This window comes from Rhopilema esculentum, chromosome 10, assembly GCF_057945365.1.
Source record: "Rhopilema esculentum isolate cy_ngs chromosome 10, ASM5794536v1, whole genome shotgun sequence".
NCBI classification, from domain to species: Eukaryota; Metazoa; Cnidaria; class Scyphozoa; order Rhizostomeae; family Rhizostomatidae; genus Rhopilema; species Rhopilema esculentum.
The window spans coordinates 7,795,089-7,817,020 of NC_142824.1; the positions used below are offsets into that span (position 1 = coordinate 7,795,089).

At 35.1% G+C, this 21,932-nt stretch overlaps 1 protein-coding gene across 1 annotated transcript; it reads left to right on the forward strand.

Annotated features, from left to right (window-relative positions):
* Positions 1–68: 68 nt before the first annotated feature.
* Positions 69–21,563, forward strand: LOC135692528 (N-terminal kinase-like protein). The gene is made up of 21 exons (XM_065210688.2): positions 69–279; positions 1,677–1,847; positions 2,870–2,929; positions 3,779–3,859; positions 5,230–5,343; positions 6,167–6,372; positions 8,308–8,398; positions 8,785–8,940; positions 9,276–9,434; positions 10,454–10,561; positions 11,933–12,046; positions 12,980–13,069; positions 13,668–13,730; positions 14,308–14,496; positions 15,340–15,418; positions 15,893–16,081; positions 16,469–16,584; positions 18,626–18,706; positions 19,884–19,976; positions 20,649–20,858; positions 21,115–21,563. The coding sequence occupies exons 2-21, from the start codon at positions 1,719–1,721 to the stop codon at positions 21,523–21,525; spliced, it is 2,739 nt and encodes a 912-aa protein (XP_065066760.2). The 5' UTR covers positions 69–279; positions 1,677–1,718; the 3' UTR covers positions 21,526–21,563.
* The last annotated feature ends 369 nt before the right edge of the window (positions 21,564–21,932 follow it).

The window sequence follows — 21,932 nt, forward strand, 5'->3', positions numbered from 1 at the left end:
AAAAAGTAAGCAGAAACAATAATGTTTCATACATTGATCAGGTGAAGCATTTTGCAAAATAATTTAAAAAAACTCTCTATTTGTCATAAATGTTCTAGTTTTTTATACAATTCGATTCAGATTCACAATCAACCAGCATTTATAGAAATCTGCCAAGGCCGTTGCGGTGTATTGTCAAAGTTGTGAAGGCGCAAGTGAAACATCATCAACCAAAATGGGGGAAGAGAAAAAGCCAGGACGAAATCTTGTCTCTTAATTGTAAAATCATATTATGAAAAGGTTTGTTGTTTAGCTATTTCAAATTGATTTTGGATTATTTGTAATATTTGAGTAACTTACTAAGCCTTGTCATGTTTCCTATTTGAGTTTCACGTGTAGGGGCGCAATGGGAAGGTGCGTTGTTGCAAGAATGTTGCTTGTATTCAATAGCTATTCCTGCTCTAAAAAAACCGAGGACTTTTTATTTTCTCCAAAAAATGAAATTTTGGAAGATATGAAAGATAGGATTGGTATGACACGCAAACATCAGTCAATTCACCATAACAAGGCGGCAATGTGTAAAAAATAGGCCAACATTTTTCAGCTACATTACTGTGCTTGTCTTAATGTATGTATGAATGTATATTTTATGCACTTTGGTATTTTTTCCAGTATCATCTAGTACAAAATATTTACTGAATTTAGTCGAAATTTTGAAAATATACTGACATTAAAAAAAAATGAAAGTGCCCCATAAAATTTACTAAGACCTGTTTGAGGGAGTCCTATGCTAATAATTTTTCCAAGTAATTCCAGTTATGTCTTACTTGATGAAGAAATTCATTCATTCATTCATTCATTCATTCATTCATTCATTCATTCATTCATTCATTCATTCATTCATTCATTCATTCATTCATTCATTCATTCATTCATTCATTCATTCATTCATTCATTCATTTATTAATTAACTAATTAATTCATTCATTTATTAATTCCATTCATCTATTCATTTGCTTTGTTTATATATTTATTTATTTTTTATTCAAAAAAAGTTTGCAGTAAAACTTTGTTGCTGTTTATATTCATGAAAGGATCTTTCACAAGAGACCACAAGGCAATGCAATTGATATGTTTAATGAAATTTTTGAGTTTTGAATGCATTGCAGAATATTTTCATTTTAAAAATAGCGTGAGACTGCGGGGTTTGGGTATGCACACAGACGGCATTCCCGGTGCAATAACTATTCCTCAAACCCTGTACGTGCATTTTCTTTTTGAATAAAGGATAATTTTATTCAACCTGTTTTTTGCAACATGATATGTTCTAGTGCAAGCATTGACAGTAGAAAATCATTCCCTGCACTTAAAAACAATTTGCAGTCTGACAAGTGTAGTTAAGAGGACCACAAAGACCCTCTGTGTACTCAGTCTAATCACTACAAAAATAAGTAAATGATACAACAAAGTGAATTTTTTTCAAATTTGATGAGCACTTAGCTAAAACAGTTCATAAAGCAAACATGAAAGAGATTGAAAAAGGAACCGCTTGGATGTTGCAGGCAAATTTTCCTAGTTGAATCACATTGGTTGCAGGTTGCCATGTGTGATATTTTTTCATGTTGGCCATTGTTTTTTATAACAGTAAATTTTAGCTTTCAACAGTTATAAACTCTATAATGCTTAATTTTTTTCAGCTTTAAAAAATTTAGTATCAACCACAGATGTAATCATTGACAATGCAAGGTTTATGGAATCTTATTGGAAAAGGTCAAGGACCTGGTAGAGACTTCTGCTATGAAATAGGAGAGCAAATACCTGGGTTTGATGGAAAGTCTGTATGGAGCATTCATTCAGGAAAAAACAAAGTAACTAGTATATTCACTACTCTTCTCTGAAGAGACTGCTGTTGTTTCACTGTATTCTTAAAGAAAGACATCTATGCTCTTTAATGACTAGTTGTTTATTGACATTCCAGCAGTAGGAATGAAAAACATTTTTGAACAATGTGATCCAAGTAGGACCAAAGCATGTGAGACTAGGCTGTCATCAATGCAAGTGTTCTGGTATTGGAAGAATGTTTACTTGATTATGTTTTTTACTGACCATTCTCGAGACAGCACATCAAATTTAAGGCAGACATCCCAAACTGTACATTAGAATCTTCTCCTGGTTGCTATCTGACCAGTCAGTTATTGTTAATTAATTTATGTTACTTTTTTAAATTAACATGTACCCAGACCCAATAAATACCAAAAGGGATGTAAAATGATGCCAACAAACAATTTTCTTCTCTGAACACTAAACTTGACAAGCCTCCTGGCTTCTTATGAAATTGATCCTAAGAGATCTCAGACCATATTCTTTTTGCTTTGTTGCAACCATAGAACAACATTTACATGTGTTGTCATAGGTTAATTAGGATTTATACAAATCTCCAAAATTTCATAACTGACTGATGGAGTAGTAATCTGATTGGCTTTCTTTTAAATTCAACCCAGTTCACATTATTTAGAAAAATTGTCTTGAAGTACAAAATCTTTGCCAGTATGCAGGCTTGAGGCTTGGGATCACTGGCACTTGAAACACAACAAAATCGTGACAAATGTAATCCCTATTGTCTTTTAACAGTAGGTGTTAATCTTACATGTAACCTTTCTAGTACGCCCAGCAAAACTCATTCTTGCTGAATTTGTCAACTTTCGCCTAATCTCTCAAAGGTTCCATTGTCATGTCGCAAAGCAGGACAAACATGACAATGGAATGCCCCTTCTGTTTGTCCAAGTGGAAAAAGTTGCCTTGATTTTCAGGTTTAACAAAAGGTAATCCTTTGGGCAGGAAGAAAATATAATTAAATGTTCCATAAATGTTTAATCAACCTTCATTCTAGACCAATGGCACACCTGTAACAATCTTTAGCTGTGATGCCAAAGTTGCACCACCAGATGAGGTACAGTAAAATTTATATTTGTTTTGATTCTGTCATATCATGTTGAAGTTTTTGAACTTAACTATACAGGGCTATACTCTAAGTATTATCATTACAAATGTTCCCTTCCATCTCTTGCAAATGTTCCCTTTGCTCAACATAGAAACATAAAATGCATAATTTATTTCATGACTCAGTAGTTATTCCAGCATAAAATTATTTTGGTCTGGTGCTTTAAAATTAGATTATGTCATCCAAATCATGTTATTTGATTAAATGCTTCTTAATTAGAAGAAGTCTACTAGACGCAAGTGCCTGCCATTTTCCTCATATCAGTTTTATAAAATGCCAGTCTGGATCAGTTGATTGTCATGTGAGATTGCTTGCTTTCAAGTTTGGTTATAAATACAGTTGAAATCTTAGAAATGCGATTTTGTATTGTGTCACTTATGTTCTTGCATAGGCTGAAAGGAAACTCAAAGGATGTTTTGGTATATTTAGATTTTGAGCTGTATGATAGAGTATGAGGGGTTGTACAGTTAGTGAAAGATAAAAAGCTTTTATTGCTAGCAGGGAACAGGTGCTAAAATATGTTAAAAGTTTTTGGCTGTGAAAGCTCTGAACCATCTGCATCCATGGCAAACAATTTTTTTCAGTACAGAATAACGCATCTGTTTTCATATAGAACAGATAGCAGTCTATAGTCAAGTATATTTCTTATTTTTGATCTTAGTTTTAAACTGTTTAACGCAAAAAGTAATTATTTACTGAAAATTTATTTCATCAGTTTACTGTTTCTTGCATCAATCACTTAATATAGTGTTAAATACACAGTCTGGTTGTTGATTTAATGTTTTCTCAATCTTTTAGTTTCAAGTCGCTAAAGGTGCCTGCAAACGACTTAGATCGATAAGACATCCAAACATTCTTAGATTTATCGACTCATATGAGGTTTGCATTGTTTGTTTTTTAATATAAATGATTTACTTAGCAGGCTCCACAGACTGTTAAAATGTTTATGAATATTTAGTTTTAGACTAAATGCTGCTAGTGTCAAAACATTCTGTAATCATTTTAATCACAGTACGAGCTAATGACTGAATTAATATTCGACCATTTTGAATTGATTTAAAGACATTGCATTGTCACAGACGAGATAAAATTATTCTTGTTACAGATAAAATAATTTCATGGTTTAGGTTTCTTTGAAGGCTTACTCTTTTTCAAAATTGATTCAATTTTTCGAATTACTTGACATGGGTTTCATAAAACATCAGGAATCCACAGACATTTAAGGTCAATCGTTTGGTCTCTTAAGGTGAATCTGAACAGTTTTTTGGCGATACAAAACTTGAAAATGGCTTTGAAAAAGGAAACATATTATTACATATTGGCTAAAAACTTTTTCATCTGACATTCATCAGAGCATAAAACGTCAGAATAAGGGTCCAAAAGAACACGATGAAAAACATGGTGAATTTATTCTTCAACTGACAGTAACTATTTTGCTAGTAGCTGAGAAGATATCTAGATAATCAAGATATTGAGATTTTAAAACAAACTCAAAGTTTAAAACTTTTTCGAAACTCTGTTTTTTGGAAGCCATAAACCAGTCACGGCACGAACGCTGATTCTTTTGCGTATTCATTTTTCGTGCATAAGCCTTCACATACTTTGATTTAAACTCTGTATTTATCAAAATTAATCAAGAAAAAATAATAAAAAATTAGGGAGTACTCTAGAATCAATAGTAAACCAAAACATAAAGTGATGATTCTTTTAAATCAGCGGGCAGGCATGGCAATTTAGTCGCTTTTTGCCCTTATTGAATCTGTCTTACACGAACGCTCCTTGAATCTTTAACTATGCGTGGGACTAGCTGTTGCTGATTGGTCAAAAATTGATAGCCAATCAAACTTTACTTTCGATCAGCACTTTGATATACAGTTAGTTGCTTACTTTTTGATTAATGCTCTTTAGTATTCTATGCTTGAAAACAGGATCTTCAAATTTTGCGAAACCAAACGTTTATTTAGCTATTCTACTTTGCCATGCTATCTTAAGGATTAATTTTCTTTATTTTTGGAAGTGGAAGGTCAAATAAAACGCAAAAGTTTTGCACGATGGTAAACTTCGGATCTTGTAAAAGTGATACTCCAGTGACACTTTGTACTCCATTGACTCTGTTGACATGTAGAATATTTTCTGTGATCAATTCTTGTGTTTCAACAAGTGATATAGATCAATGGGTTGCGCTATTGGCAATTTAATGGTTTTATCTCGTGGATTATTCATTGACTTTGCCAATACTTTTCTACTAGAGTGAAGCATTGATTTATATGGTAACTGAAAAAGTTATTCCTTTGGCAAATTTCATCGAGACAGAAGATGGAAAGAACCAGTGTATTCTTGCATGGGGAGTGCACCAAATGGCAGTATGTATTCTCCTAGCTTTTCTTTAAGCAGAGAAATAGGATTAGTCTTGTGTTGGGTTATAGTAGAAGGCTTTTGAGATTAAAAGAGGCTAACTGTAAAACGGACAGTCAGTGCAACCTTGGTCACAAGGAATCTGTGTACAATCAGAGAAGAAGAATGCAATATGCTTATCAATAACAGTTTAGGCCTTCTTGTATTATTTATATCATATGCACAATGCTTCTCGTTTACCGATTTTACTAGCTGCTCAAAGAAGCACTGTCAATACAGTTGAATCCCGCTATTACAAACCCCACTTACTACGAACTTCTCGCTTTTACGTACTAAATGCCTGGTTCTTTGGAATACTCCCTGTGTAACCAACCCTCGGTGAAATGAAGTCCTGTTATTACGAACTTCGATCCCTACAGACTTCGTAATAGCGGAATCCCTCTGTAACCTAGATAGTAGGAAAATGTCCCACTTCTAGATTACATTTGATTCTTCTGCAGCCTAAGTATAAATCTGGGTTTTCCCGTACACGCAAATTCTTTCTTGGCTCGATACCTGTGAGCTTTTTTAACCAAGCAAACCCCTTAATCTGTCACCGTTTTTAAGTTTTGGTTGCACCATTGTTTAGCTGACTCTCTGTTCATAGCTCTTTTTTCTGTTCTTTCTAAAATTGATCACGTTTGCTGGGAAAAAGATTATACACCTTTAGCTCAATTGCATAAATAAAAAGGCAGTTTAAGCTAAAAATCTGTTTACTTATTATCAATGCTCAATTTCTTAATTGAGCTTTCTTTTGATCTTGCTTGTAATACACTGCTTTTCTCTCTTCAGACAGCTTTAAGTTTTCTGGTAAATGACAGCGGTCTTTGCCACGAAAACATAAATCTCTATGCAGTGTATGTTGATCCTGCTGGTGAATGGAAACTAGGTTCTGTAGAATATGTCCATAACCAAGGCGCCGATCCAGTTGCAAAACTACCCAGTTTAGGAAGGTACGACCCACCAGAAGGAAAATCACCAAGGAAAAGGGAACATTGGTAAGATGCATTCTGCAGTTTGCTAGTAATTGTATGCCGTTGGTTTCAGTTTCTATGCTACTTAGAAACTTCTTTTTCGATTCATTTTAATATTTGGTTCAGGCAAGGATTGTTTCAGGGAGGCTGTTATCGTATATTGCTGCAACGTTAAGTCTAAAAGCTGGCTTTTCTATCATATTCTATATTTAAGTTGTATTTTTGCCTGGTATCCAAAGCTCTTAAGAAGTAACATATAATAACTCCTTAAGACATATCGATGTTTCCAGGTTTCATTAGTTTGCAAAATTTAGAGGTGAAGAATTGTTGATTGTTGTACGAAATTTCGTACAAACTTGAAGAGTATGAGAAAAGTTTCGAGGGTAATTACCCTTCTTGGTGTGAGGCGATTCCGTACTGGTATATTAAATCGAAACGTTTCTAATGTAAGATCCAGTGTTCAGAAAAAGTTTCCGACTGCAATGTTTATTATTCAAACCTTCCTCATTTGACCAACTCACGATAACAAGATATCTTTTTATCAATGTCATTTTTATAGCCATAAAATTAATGGCACAGTTTCCAGATTGACAATTGTACAAAAATTATATAAACGCTATCTTTAAGAATGCAAAACCCTCAACAATCCACTTATTAAAATCGTAGAAATTAAGTGGGTTTATCAGGCACAATTATTCTGTAACGTCAAATTCATACAGGTACTTTTAAAACCATGGTACTCTTGGTCTCTTTTTCTTCATTTCTGAAACGATGACAGATTCGTGTTTGTTTTCCTTCGTAACCTGTTGCCAGTTTGATCTCCCCCCAAAGCGTCGGTCTAAAGATTCAATCAATGCATTTGCCTTATGTAGCAGGGGACCATTCAGTGAATTCATAATACAAAATACTGTGACCGATACCAGATAATACACCTTTTTCCTGCCTTTCTGCATATAATCCATGTTAAAATTCAGAGTAGTGGGATTTTCTGTCTATCACAATATTCAGATCAGTGATAAATCTTAGGCTGATAGAAAATGTGTTTGCTCGAGAAACATCAATCTGTATTTTAGCACTTTCCTTATAAGCTTTTAAATATCCCTTGCGGTACTGAAGATTTTTGATGGAAACTTCCCGAGGTTTAAACACCTTTGAAGTAGCTGGTGATTGGAAGAGGACCATGGGGCTTTAGCTTCTTCGCGTACTTCTTCGCTACCAGTTACCAGTCAAAAGACTTCTAATAACCATCCAACACTAGCAGTCATACTTAAAATACGATATGATTGAATAAATGCAATTTTCGTTTATCATCAATAATTCTGCAAATTTAACCAAGGGGGTGCTCTCTCCTCGATTAGTTTACCTATTGAGAGAGTTCCTCCTTTCAAGACATGCCTTGCATACAAATTCCCTTATAAACCTGATAACTTTGTAATCTATTGTAGACTAACTTTGTAAACTAGTTAGTTTACTGTATTATTTTAATGGGATTTGTATGTAGTGGAATTTTAAAATGAAAAATGGACTGAACTGAACTGAACTGAACTGCTTCAGGAAAATTTCCAGCAAATATCCAATTTGAGCAAGGCTTTCCAATAATATCCATGGATAACCTTTGAAAATTTGTTTTTCAAGGCTTTCCATAAAATTATCAAATCTTCCTCAATTTTTTTAGTTGCAAAAAGATTTCCTATACCAGGTTTCTTTTAAAATTAATTACTAACCTTCCTCAAATACGAGATTAACAGGCAAAACCTTCCTTCGGCACTAAACCGCGGAGCCGTCAATTTTTCTGGACTCTGGTAAGATCATATGTTGCTGTTGTCACTTCATTTGCAATGTAGATTTTTCCTTTCCTTCTTTCAAATAGAGTTTTCAGAGTCAGTTTTTTTACATTATTCATCGTGACTGACACTGATTGAGTTATTAAAAACTAATTATCACCTATGCAATATTCAGGTCAACTGATTCTTGGGGGCTCGGCTGTCTACTCTGGGAAATATTCAATGGGCCAATGAAAAAAGCTAGTGAATTAAAAGCGGTTAGCAAGGTAAGGTTCTTCTTGAATTAACCTTGAATTAACAGAAAATGCAAATAGGGACTTGCTTACCTTCTGCATTTTCCCCCAGTGGTTCTTTCAACAAAATCAACTGTTTTTGGCAAATAATGGTGGCTATTTGCAGTACAAAAATGCTCTTTTGTCTCGTGGCATGGAATCAATGCCAATCGCCTTTTTACATCACATCCTTGTAGCATGTTGTGATACCCTAGATGTAATTAAAATTTTTCTTCCTTCTTCTGTATGTATATCAGTGTGTATATTCAGGTAACTTATTTTTTCTCGTGCGTGATTGATTGTGAATTTTTCTTGAGACTTTATGTATATTAACATCTTGTGTTTTGTTTTAATTGTTTTATCTTATAACTACTTTTTAGATCCCCAAGAATTTATTGTCGCATTACTGTGAGCTGGTCACAGCAAATCCAAAATCTAGGCTCAATCCAAGAGAATTTCTGCACAGATGCAAAACCCCTTGTCAATACCTCGATGATGATTTCGTCAAAGCCAATCTCTTTCTCCAAGAAATACAGGTATGAATCCTAAAATAGTTAATTTTCAGTGTATCATTGCTGTCTTCCTGTGACTATGTTTTCATGTCTATCAATATCTGTCAAATCCACATGTCAGATTCCATAAAGAGATACTAAAGGAACTGGCTTATATTTCGATCCCTAAATCGCATTAAAAACTCAGACCAACTGGATTTTTTCCAGGATATTTGTTGCCTCTTTATTAGCGAATGATTTAAGAACAATTTCCATTTCATGTATTTTGATGTTTTTAACTTCGACAGGTACAATTTCTCACGATTCTACGAACAGGCTATATTTCCTATTAAAACGCTAGTTTAATTTTCTTTTTTCAGATTAAGGATGTTAGCGAGCAAAAAGAATTCTTCCAGTCACTCAACAAGTCTTTGGATGTTTTTCCAGTCGCATTTTCAATTCACAAAATTCTGCCAGAGCTTCTTAAAGCGTTTCAGTTTGGTGCTGCTGGCTCTTCGGTGCTCGGACCATTATTTAAGGTTTGTTAGAATCCAATCTTAGATTCTGGATAAATTTCTGCAAACTTTAAAAATGCGTGAAAAAGACAATTAGCCTGTTTGTTTTCTCTGTTGGACTCTTCAATTATGTTAGAGGTGAATTTTCCTTAATCGATCCGCACCTAGATAAAATGTTTTTGCTTGAGTATACACTCATTTTTTATAAGAAACGAGAACCGGGCAATCATAAAAAATTAAGAAACGCCAGTACTCGAGGCGAATAAATTAAAAAACGATCGAATTTTAAAAGTGTCTATAACTCAGTACTTTTGCGAAATTTCATCATCGTAGTTGGCTGGTTGGCATAAAAAGGAAGACTCTGAGACTGAGAATCGCTTTCCTTGTCTAATTGAAGCATTAGAATGGAAGAAAATATCTTGATACAAATGTAAAGGCATTAGAAAACACTACGATTTGCAGCGAAGAATATCCGTCTAACAAGTTTCTGTTAGGAAATTTCTTAGCGTAAGAAAACTGAAAACAGGAAGCCAGTGTTAGAATTAATAACATCTTTTTTTAATAAACTCTTAAGAAACAACATGTATTAAAATTTCCAATGCGTCAAGAAACTAGAGTACTCAACTTCGACCTTTTTGTTTCTTATAAGAAATGACTCTGCTTTTCCGTGCTATTTCTAAGGCATTGAATCAAAATGATGCTCCTTTTTTAAGCATTTTGGTTGTGCTTGTGCTTGGCTTAAAATTTCTACATTAGTATTTTGTCATTGCTGCTAATTGGTACTTTCTGTCTAAAGACAACACTAATTGATATCAAGACAAAAGCAAATCCTACCTGAGTGTCGGGGCTCTAAGATTTTTAAAGTTATGAATTTTATTTAAGATAAAGCAAATGTTGTTAACTATAGTTAATAAAAGTTCTCTATTGGGGCTCCAGTTTCAAATGCCATTGTTTTTCCAGGTTTTGTTGTTCTTTCTTACAAAGATATGCTTTTTGCTATGAATGTTGACTGTAATTTAAACCTTCTTACACTGCAATTTTAGATCGGGAAACTTTTAGACGAAGAGGAATATCAAAAGAAGATTGTTCCATGCGTTGTGAAGCTTTTCTCTTCGAACGATCGCGCAACTAGAATTCAACTTTTACAACAGGTATTGTCGATTCATGCATCTTATCAATTGTCTTGTTTTTTATTGGATTATTGAATTAATATCTAGGTCATTCGTTAATTGGCAAGAACACTTGATTAAAAACTTTATGCTTGAAAAAATCGAAGAAAATTAAGCAAATCTCCTTTCTCTAGCTCTTCTACTAGAAAATGTCAAGCTGACTAGTTTCTGCAGAGACAATTCATTTGTATGGTTGTTTACAGAAATGTTAGTAATTGTCCTTATAATGGTTTACATGACCTCTTTAAGGCCTGATTATCTAGGCTCGATAAAAGAAAAACACAAAACAAGCATTTCACGGTCGTGTCAATTAACAAATGTAATTTTTGATAGCACGCAGTTAAACGGTGACAGCTTGAAGGTTTGATTCAGAGACGGATCATTCAAGCATGTTATGGTTGCCGTTACACAATTATCGGCGTGTTCTTTTATAACAAATATGACAGACACGATTCCAGATCTGTTCGCAGCAGCCAGTCAACCATATGACCCTACTTGTCTCATTTTCTTTAACTCTCTATTAGGTTTTGGAACAGCTGCAATAAGAAATGCTTTGTAATAATTTACTTATCATATCACATAGATCCGTTTTTCGCACAAAGTGATCTCAGAACTGCTATTCACAGCAAAACTTTATCAATTCTACCAAATGTTTTGACGCCTGACAAAATACAAAAGTGTTAACTAACAGGAACTCATCATTGATAACGTGTTAGAGAAGATTTTATTCTTTATTTCAAAATGGAGTAATAGAGCTAAAGTTGAGTGGAAAAGGTTTAATTTACGATAGAACTACACCTAAATCGTAATCGTAAAGAAAGGATTTTTTTAATTTACGAATTGCTACATCAAGCCAAATTAATTAAAGTACTTGCTCTTGCTAAAAGGCAAGACACTGTCTGTACAAGTGCCGTTGAATTTTCTCTGCTTTACTCTTGTAGAAGTACTGTTATCACATTTAACGTTTATGGCAGCCAAATGAACTCACGAAAGGGATGTTTTTAAGTCGATTGTTGCTAGTTTTTACATAAAGATACAACTTTGAATTCCATATAATTTCCGTTGATACATCACTTGTTAGCTGTCGAATTGTTTGAAAACCAAGTTTTATAAATGAAAAATTTATGCAGCGATCATGAGCAAATACACATGATTTATATAGCTCTACAGCATTTTTTCTTGACTTAAAATTATGTTGCCTCTTAGTTATTGGCCAATTTCGATAGATTTCTACCTTGCTTAAAAACAAAATTCAAGGAAGTCATGATGGCATAAAGGAAGTTACTGACGTGCATGTTTTGTCAGATTTCTGTTATTAAACATTATAAGACATGTTTTCTATTTGTCTTCTAGATGGATAAATTTGTACACCACTTACAGCCAGCGTTAGTCAATGATCAGGTTTTCCCTAATGTTGCTACGGGATTTGGTGACACTTTGCCAGCTATGAGGGAGCAAACAGTAAAGGTCTGTGACGTATCTCTTATCAGACTATAGTATTCTCAGATCGGGGTATGCTAAAGAAACAAAAAGGGTGGCTGGAAGGGGAGAAGAATGGGTAATCAAAAAGACTAACCAATGCCTATTAAGCCAGGATATTATCGTTTTTGTAGGTGTGTTTGTCATTTTCCCTATTCAGAATTTGTAGTCAGTGCCCAGATTCTGGAAATTCTAATTCTATAAGATTCATTCACAAATCCCAGGCCGATAGCATTTGAAAGGGAGTCTTGAATTGCAAGGAGACCTCGGTCGGACTTCTATTAAAAACCCAAGAACAGCACGTTTCTTTTTCTGAACCGACTTCTGATCAAGGGCTTTCTTTTCGTGTTTGATGAGTCTTGGTTTTGTAGCTTTCATTGGCTGCGGGAGCCTTGCACCCTCCGCTCACTCTTCCTCTAAAGGGCAAACACCAATCATCTTCCCCTGGTGTGTTTAAACAGAAATTGTCGCAAAACTGCAAGGTCCTTTTTGGTCTTTCAATTTTACTTAAAGTATTTCATGTTTTTAAGATCCCTGATCAAGATTTATTTATATTATCCTCAACCCCCCTCCCCCCGGAACGATATGTGTCAGAACAATGTGTGTGGAACGATAGAGAGAATGTTTGTTCCAGAAAATGCATGTATATTCCTGTGTTAAGGAAGTTTGAAAATGGAGGACTGAAAACATTGTGAAATGAATGCTGCTTAATCAACGGTTTATGTTTTGGTTACATTTAAAAATCAGCCGAATGAAAACTAGTGTGAAGCGGCATATCCTACAATGAATAAAACTTTAGATCTCTTTGCTGTTTGCGTAGGTTTTGATAACCGTCGAGACAGATGCTTGGATTTATTCCGCTCTTCGTCTTGTCTCCAATCGCAAAGATTATCATAATTGACACGAATATTTTCATTCAAGTCGATGATACTGCTGGCTCCAAAGTTATCAGAAAAGACCATCAACAATCAGTTACTTCGATATTTCGCCAAACTTCAAATGGACGAACAGGTATTGTGTCTCTCTGCTTTCTTTTCGGAGCATTAATCAGTGACGTCGTTTGTGAGTCTATCACACGTTTTGCGGAGATATAGTTAAATAGATCCTGGATTTCTTGAAGCGCTGCAAAAATCAAAGAAAAAAGCTTATCTCTGCATCCTTGGTTTGTTTTCGGTTCCATAATTGTACAAACTAAGAGTTCATCAAAAGTGACACACGAAAGAATATTTGGATACTTTTCGAAGTTGAATCTGTGCCCCTTTTTCAGAACTCGATCAAGTCTGAAAAGAAATGATACTTTTGAATAAAATTGTTTCGTAAGAGTTTTTTTCCAGATAGTTTCATTTAAATTATGTAATTAGCTGAAAATCAGTCGAGAGTTTTCAATGTAGCTAGACCAAAAGCCATAAGAATTCGCGCCTCCTGTTATTGAAAGTCGATGTATTCAAATTTTTATGTAAAGTTAATGCAGCCAAAGCAACACATTATCTGAAAGTGATTCGTTCACTGAAATATCTATATTATGCATATATGTCAGTTTTTGTACCTTTTTTGTTGGAACTTGTCCCAAGAATTAACATCTTTAATTCTTCAAACATATCTCTTTTAGCCTGGCATAAGAACAAACACGACGATATGTTTGGGAAAAATAGCTACCTATTTGCCAGAGACAGTGAGTATTGATATCCACTCCGCACAATGTTTGAACGTATGGAATATATATTTCCTATATTTTAAGTACCTATTGGCTGTGAAAAGTAAGATAATCTTGCGTTGAAGTTGCCCAGCATCCTTAATTCTTGATTGATACAACACTCCTTTTTCCCTAAATCAAATTCTCCTAGCTCTTGATTTGGAAAGGTTGACAAGTCAATTTTGTAAACCTTTCACTGCTATTTCTTGCTGCATTCATCCATATAAAGGGTTTTCTCGTGTACATTGCACTTAACAAAATGCCTGTTTTGAGACATTTCATATGTTAATTTGCGATCTGCTGCAATGGAGGGTTGCTTCGCCTTCAGCACGCCAACTGATTTACTTGCTAGGGTTCTTCCGAATATTTGGGCATGAATTTCTTTCAGACGTATGTAAACAAGACGTAAAGGAATTATTTTATACCAATCTTGCAAGATTTATAAACATTGAATTGACGTTTTTTAAAGTTGATGTTAAAGCTCTAAACACTACTTATCTATTAACATGATTGCAAGCTACTCTTATTTTACTCTTTTCGAATATTTTCATTTCAGACTCGACAGAAAGTCTTGATTCCAGCTTTTCTGAGGTCATTGCGCGACCCATTTCCCCCTGCGAGGTCCGCTGGTATTCTCGCTCTTGCTGCCACTCAAGATCTTTATACGCTCCAAGATATTGCCTGCAAAATTCTTCCGTCGCTCTGTTCGGCCACTATAGACAACGAAAAGGGCGTGAGAGATAACGTAAGTCTGGAATATACAAGAATTCACATGTGCGTTAAGTAGGCATTTATCAACTTTTATGTGCTTGAAATTAGTTCTTAAGTTTCTATGAAACTAGACTGTTCAAAGAAAAATGCAATTTGAGTTTATGTAGGCAGTGCATACTCAGTGCTTTGGCAGAATGGCGCGAGTTACACTGGTTGTTTGTTAACTGTATAAAATGCCACTGTTATAAAATATGACAAAATAAAAACAGAAAATATAAATAACTGCAAGAAAACGTTCTGAGCCGTCGTTGTGCACACGCATGTTTTGTGAAATTGTCTGCAAATTTTTGACCTACTGGAGGTCTTAAGTAGCAGTAACCTACTTTATCAGGGCATTTACCATGAAATGTTATATGTAATCATAAACAGGTTGAAGGCTGTGAATGTATTTAATGTTGCACTAAGGGACTTCACAAGTAGTAATACTCAGGGATTAATTATGAAATGTAATATTGAGGTAATATTTTATAGAGGAAATTTTTCATCAACGAACTGTGAATAAAAAATGTCCGATCTTTTAAATATATACATATATAGATGTTTGAGAACGGACAAAGATTTTACTATTTCAATAGTTTTTCGTCCAGATCAGGTGTATTATGTTTGCCGTTGCTATAACATTAGTCAAAGTAAGACTCATTGTTCTGCTGAAAATTAAATCATATCTTATCTCGTTCTACTTTATCGGCTTCTCTTCACATCTTTTGACTTAGTTTTTGTTTTTCCAGCTCGTCTTTTTTTAGATTAGTGTATTTTAAGTTCGATGAATTTGTCATAATTCAGATTTTAGTTTTAATTTTTTTCTTTGATTCTTAAGACCTTCAAGGCGATCAAGACGTTTGTAAATAAAGTCGAAGATGCATCAAATAACCCGGGCAGCAACCTTAATGTCAAAGGTATGACGTCAGCTAGCCAGGACAATTACGTCTATAATAAACAGTTATGTCTTTAACAGTGAATAGATTCCTAGTACATCTTCATAGCTCGATTGGCCTACCAGAATAAGAGAGTGTTTTGTTTGAGCTCGTATATTATAAACAATGGAATAAAAAGTATCTGTATCTTCAGCTTGTAGACATAACCAAAGATATATCGTAAAAATGAATATTGTTTTTTGCAATATGATAATGCAAACATTTTTGGGTTGTGTGTATTTCGTGCAGAGGATTTCAACAATTCACCCATTCTCGATCCCTAGAACTTTTGTTGTGAAAAATTCTGTTTCAGTATCCACCGCTTTGACTTATTCAATTTTATTCAATTTTGAAATATGAAACTGGTAAAAGTTACAAGTATAAAAAAATATCACCGAATGTTTATTACCCTAAGTGTTGTACGAATTTATAGTTGATGTGTCAAATTTGTTGTAGGTAATGAAGGCTCGCAAGACGCTGCTAAATCGTCGTCTTGGACTGGATGGGCTGTCTCCTCTCTGACGTCTCGTATTTACGGAGGGCAGCAAGGAACAGCCGGCCAAGGGACACAAGCCCCAGGGACACCGGGTCAGGGACCTCTCACTGGAAATGCAAAAGCAGATACACATTTAGATTCAAAGCAAGGTTGGTTCAGAATACTTTTTTGTATTTATTAAAAATTGTATTTACTCTGATCAATTTGAAAATTAGATGTATCGAAAATGCAGTTTGTTTTCTATCATGACAATGTGGCTAGGTATGTTTTGCAGGTCAGTTGTACTCTCTTGGTTGATATTTTTCCAAATTTTGTATCAAGCAATTTATGTTTGCCTTTTATCATTTTTGAAGTCTTATAGCACCTGTACATCTTATTGATTCCAAAGCTTAAATTGGAATAGATTAGGCCATTTGCCAATGCATTTGGATGCTGGCAAAATCAATTTAATATGTTATCCATTTGATAATTTTAACTTGAGCATTTTTTTTCTCAGTGCCTGTTTACTTGTATTTTTCATTCTTGATTTACTTTAGTGTCTGTGACGCAATCAAAGCCTAGTTCAGAAGTGCCCACTCATACTGAAGTTAGTGAAAGATCTACCCCGGATTTTGCAGATGCTTGGAGTGACGATAACTGGGAGGACTTGAACGTAAGTACTTGTGCTTTTTGTCCTGTCGAGCATATTCTTCCTTCAAAGTCTTGCATACTCTTGATACCTTTCTTTTCATGCGGGAAAAGCATTCCATAGAAAGTCCTAGATAATACCAAGAGTAACTTTCATTCTTGGAGAACCTTGAATTTGCAAGTGGGTTCCTTCTCAGAGACCTTTACCTTTCTCGATACCTTTCTCGGGCTTGTTTTGACATCAACACCCTTTTTGCTACCTATTAGAAGCTATTCTTCTAGTTTCCTTGGTTGATCATTGGAAACGCGCATAAATGCTTACATTTTAAACTCTCAGTCTTTCAGGTAACCTCTTGTACAGCTTTTTCCCACGGTCAGTTTTTCTAAGGCTCTCTGCCCATACGATTGTACAGTTTCACCTTTGATATTTTGATATTGATGGCTTTTCCCTTTGAAGAACCGGAGCTCTCCGCCAGAGAATTTTTGTCTAATTATGAATCAAGCTAAAAAGTCTTCAAAGACACAAATAAATATAGTCAAAATACGACTTTGTACAAGGAAAATGAATATTGTTGTAAAATTTTGAGCAGAACTTTTCATTTGGTGCACAGAATAGAGCAGCGGTAACACGAGAGTAGACGAGTAGAGTCGTAAAATTAGCTATATAGAACGCAGAAGATACACGGCATACAACGCCAGACGAGATCGGAAGCGGGGGTTTGAAAGGAATAGATAAAAATGAGATAACAAAATATGAAAATATTTTAGCTACATTATGAAAGATAAGAAATTGTTTTGTTTTTCGGAATAAACGTACCAAATTTAGAGACAAGAAACTGGTCTTGTAAAAAACCATTCTTTTACTATATTAATTTGCATTTATTATTCATTCGACGTACAACAAGCTGAACACCATTGATAACAAAATTTTTAGGTGGTCGTTAGGTGCTATAAAGCTTCACAGCCAACAAATTTTGAAACTATGGACAACCCTGCGTCATAGCGAGGTCTAATGTCAATTCAAAGCAAAACATGTCACTCAAGTTCGCAAAGGAGCTTTGTGTTTCAATTCAAAGATCTTTGATGTTTGAATGTTATCTTTAAAGATAGATGGCTGTCGTATTTCAAAGGGTTTTAGTATAACTCTTAGAAAGCGCATTTTGCACTGAAATCGCATCAAACACATTGCAATTTCCTTATCAGGTTCTTGGACATAAATCATAAACATCTCTTTGACCACTGTCTAGATTTTGAGTGACAGGTCCTGGATTCCCCTTGTAATTTTAGACGAATACATTATGAGCGTAACAACCTAATTTTCAAATACGGAAATGAGGACACACCTGTATTGAGTTTTGAAGTGTGTGATATTCTCATTAACAGGTTTTGTTTGAAAATACAGAAAATAGACTTCTAACTGTCTAAGCTCTTAAATTATCTGTTTACTACCCGCAATACTTTATATGGCTTCTCTGTTTTGAATGGCCATGGTAGACGCCATTTTATGAGTAAACTCAGAGAAGCAGTCGTTTCATCCTTGTTGACAACATGTTTAGATTTCGACTTTCATTCGGATAAAGCAGAACCCAAGATCGTAACAATAGGTTATCGAGTATTGCTGTTTGTTTTCTCTAGACGATTTGTAGTATGTCTTTTGCACACAAGTCACCAGCAGCATAGATCTCTCATAGAGATAGTGTCTGCACTAAGAAACATCTTAAGATGAATTTTAATTCATCTTAAATGACATACAATAGAATTACCGGACGCTAATTTACTGTGAAAAGCAAAACCTACTCGTCATGCCATATTTTCTGTTAGTCTCTATCGAAGCCTTAGCACAACCGTAGACATAATTCAAAGTCGTTGTTTGAGATTTCGTTACCATGCAGTTTGTTTCATTTTCATGTGTGAAACTGTATCCTGCAATATATCCTCCTAACTGTACGTGGTTTATTGTTTTCCCGCGGGCCATCACAATTCTTTTTACATCTTTTGGATTATGATTTCCTGAACGAAATAATTTCTGTTTCACAATTTCTTCATTTTCCCCTTTCCCCTTTCAGGAGAACGATGCAATTTCAAGTATGCAAAATGATTTACTAGAGGCTAAGCAAGAAATTTCACACTTTAATCGAAGTGCTGTGGTAAGCCTTTCAATACACCTCTATTTCGCTTTTGACATTACAGATATTCAACAAAGGATAGAAGCTCCGCAGAATTGTTTGGAATACCACTTCATTTGCTAATTATGTTTTGTAGTGGAAATATTGTAGTATTGGAGTATAAAATGTCTGCTAATTGTACTTGGAACAGCAAACAGCTTGAATCTTTGTTTCATTCTACTATATTTCATTCATTTCATTCTATGATATCCCACCCCACCGCATACCACCACTTCCATCACTCCCCCCCCACCCCACCGAATACCACCACTTCTATCACTTCTTTTTCCAGCACCATGTTTACCTTTTTGTCATATAGGGCTCGGTGCCCAATAGACAAGGTCGCTCAGATCGCAACTTAGAACCCTCAAAGCATATCATGCAAGGTTCATGGCAAAATATACTTTTTTACTCCGTACGTCACTTTGCAATAAACCGAAAAAAGCCAAAACTAACATTTGATCAAAAAGGAGAAATTTGAAGTGAAGTTTCTTAATTGGTATTAGTGTACCGGGACTTTTGGCAGTGAATGACGACAATGGAAAAGCTGTCTAATCAAAGTGACAACGTACATCTGTTCACTTTCTGTACTTTAACAAGATTTGATCTCATTCCACGTGATATTTCCGATATAGACATCTTTGTTAACATGCCTGGTCAAAACAACCGAAAAACACAGTTAACTCACTTCATTTTTAAATGAGTCAGGTTTTTTGAAGACGGGATTTGGTGTACGTTCCAGACAAGAGATTGCCGGCTAGCACATTTTCGCTGTTCAAATTGTACTTCTTTCACAATTACATTGTCATAATCACACTGTATTGTGAATGTTTGTCATTATCTTTCTTTACCATTAAGAATTTAGTGTCAAGGAATGATTTTTCTAAAGAACGATTTTAATTTGTAGTTCTAAACAATTTAATTTCCGAAGCCCCAAAGATTTTAGAAATTACGTTGTTTAGAACTATGAATTATAGACTAAAGTTAGTATAAAAAAGTAAAACACTAATATCCATTTCTTTGAAGTTTTCAATTGAAATTATATTTTTGGACCGAGAGCAAGAAGGCCAAACTAAGAAGGAAGAAAGCATTGGCTGCCAATGAAAGCTTTTTTCAAATTCTGATCTTCAAATGTTGTTTTTGTTTTCATTTTGATTAGCAAAAGGCAGATGATGGTGCAAACAGTGACAGTGACTACGGAGACTGGGGCAACGATGATTGGGGGCTCGAACCTGTGGCACCAAAAGCAAAAGTGCGTCGCTTTATTCATATGAAGTCTTTATATTCTTTTCTTGGAAAATAATTTTCTCTACTGGTGAGAATATTTTGATTGACATTAATTTTACAACTTGTGGTTACTATTGCAATTCAAAATTCTTGTTCTAAGTAAAGTTTTCTATGATTGGTGTCGCACATTTGTGGAATTGTAGAATTTTTTCCAAACAAAACCACTGAAATTGTAGCCATTTAGCCTAACTAGAAAATGCAGCTTCACTTGGAATGTGTTTCTGAAAATCATTCCATATTCTTAAAGAAATAAAACGATTTATTGGGTTGAAATATATATCTTTTGTAAGAATATGTTTAACACTTCACGAGAAGAGGTTTTTTTAGAATCAAGGGTCCACAGCAATTTCACGATTCCATATCTTTCTATGTTGGTGCTGCAAGCACAGTGACATGAGCTTTCTTTCTAGCAGCCTTCAGTATAATCTCTTTTAATGAAACACCTCCCTAACACTGACACCTCTAAACAAGACACCATTGATTTTATCCCTGAATTTCTTTCCTATGCTCAAAGTAGTGACGTTAATCTAAGATCTTGTCTAGTGGAGATCTGCTTCTCCTTTAAGTAAGTAGCTCACTATTACGTTTCTCCCCCTCAATCTAACTGTTTCTCCAATCTTTTCTTTTTTACCCACAGACTAGTGAGAAACATAAAGAAATGTCTGACCAAAAGTTCTCTGGTCCAGACGACACTCAAGATTTAAATGCCTGGCCCCAACCTGACCCTTCGCCTAGGTCTGTCGCAAATCTCCTTGGTATGGAAAATAGCTCTGGTGACGATTTTCTTGACATTGGATCGAGCGTACCAATGGGCATCGGCAGCAGCTGGGGTGATGCCGATGAGTGGGTAGGTCATAGCTTGTATCAAGACTTTCAAAACCGTTTGTTTTTAGTTCATAACAGTATTTCAATTGCGTTCAAGACACACATAACAGGCCATTGTTTATGAACTCTAAGGTTGAAATTTTAATCAGTTATCTTGCAAAAATTGGTATTTTCTTGCACTGTATCTGACTTGTTATTGTACAAGGCCCTTATTAGCTGGTCCTGTTATGCATTTTTCTGCTCTATTTTGCTATTCCTCTGTCTTTTATGTTTTCTAGCCTCCAAGGGCTAAAATGCAGCAAGCTAAAAACAGCAAACCGCCTCCTCTTAACGCCAAGAAACAACCCAAAGAAGAATTTCAAGAGAAACCTTTTGCTGACCAAGAAGCACAGCGCCCAGTGCAAAAAGTAGGTGAGATGTCTATGAATGAGAGTCCGTCTTCCTGGAACGTTGAAGGTGACTGGGAAGGAGATGGTTGGGGGGACCTTGGAGAAACTACAACAACCTTCGAAAAAGAGGCTGCGCCATCGCAACCTGATGACAAAGAGGCTAAAAAGGCGGAACTTTTGAAAAAGAGGGAAGAGCGGAAACAGCAAAGAGAACAAGCCATGCGCGAAAGAAAACAGAAAGGTGGTGGGGCTTTGAAATTAGGAGCTGTTAAAAAGGTCACTAAAGGTGAATTTGATTAGGGATTAATTTTAAGCAAAGCCAACATACACACCTGAAATTGATGTTTTTTATGGATTTCTTATCGATTTATAGGTTAACAAATAAATCTCAACAGAAAAAATTGAAGATTCGTTTTCACAGACTGAAAATCCTTGCCAAACAACTTCCCGAAACATTGCATACAGCCCTCATTCACTCTAGCAATGTTGGATATTTTTATTGGGAAGCAGTTCGTGCTCTATAATAAAAGTTTATGGTGCCCAAAGTTATTTGCTAACCAACATTGTACAGTGGGTGGGGAGTGCAGTGTTCGGTGTTAGGAGAGGTAGAGAGAGTGCTGTATTGGGTTATTTTCGAGAGGTTTTGGTAAAGATCGGATGTAAATTTATACAGTGGGAGAAAAGAGCTTCAGAGGACATTCTTCTGC

Coding starts and splice junctions, on each gene's coding strand:
- LOC135692528 (XM_065210688.2), top strand. CDS start 1,719: ATGCAAGGTTTATGGAATCTTATTGGAAAAGGTCAAGGACCTGGTAGA. Junction 3,860..5,229: donor GATTTATCGACTCATATGAG/GTTTGCATTGTT, acceptor CTTTTCTACTAG/AGTGAAGCATTGATTTATAT. Junction 10,562..11,932: donor GAATTCAACTTTTACAACAG/GTATTGTCGATT, acceptor TTTGTCTTCTAG/ATGGATAAATTTGTACACCA.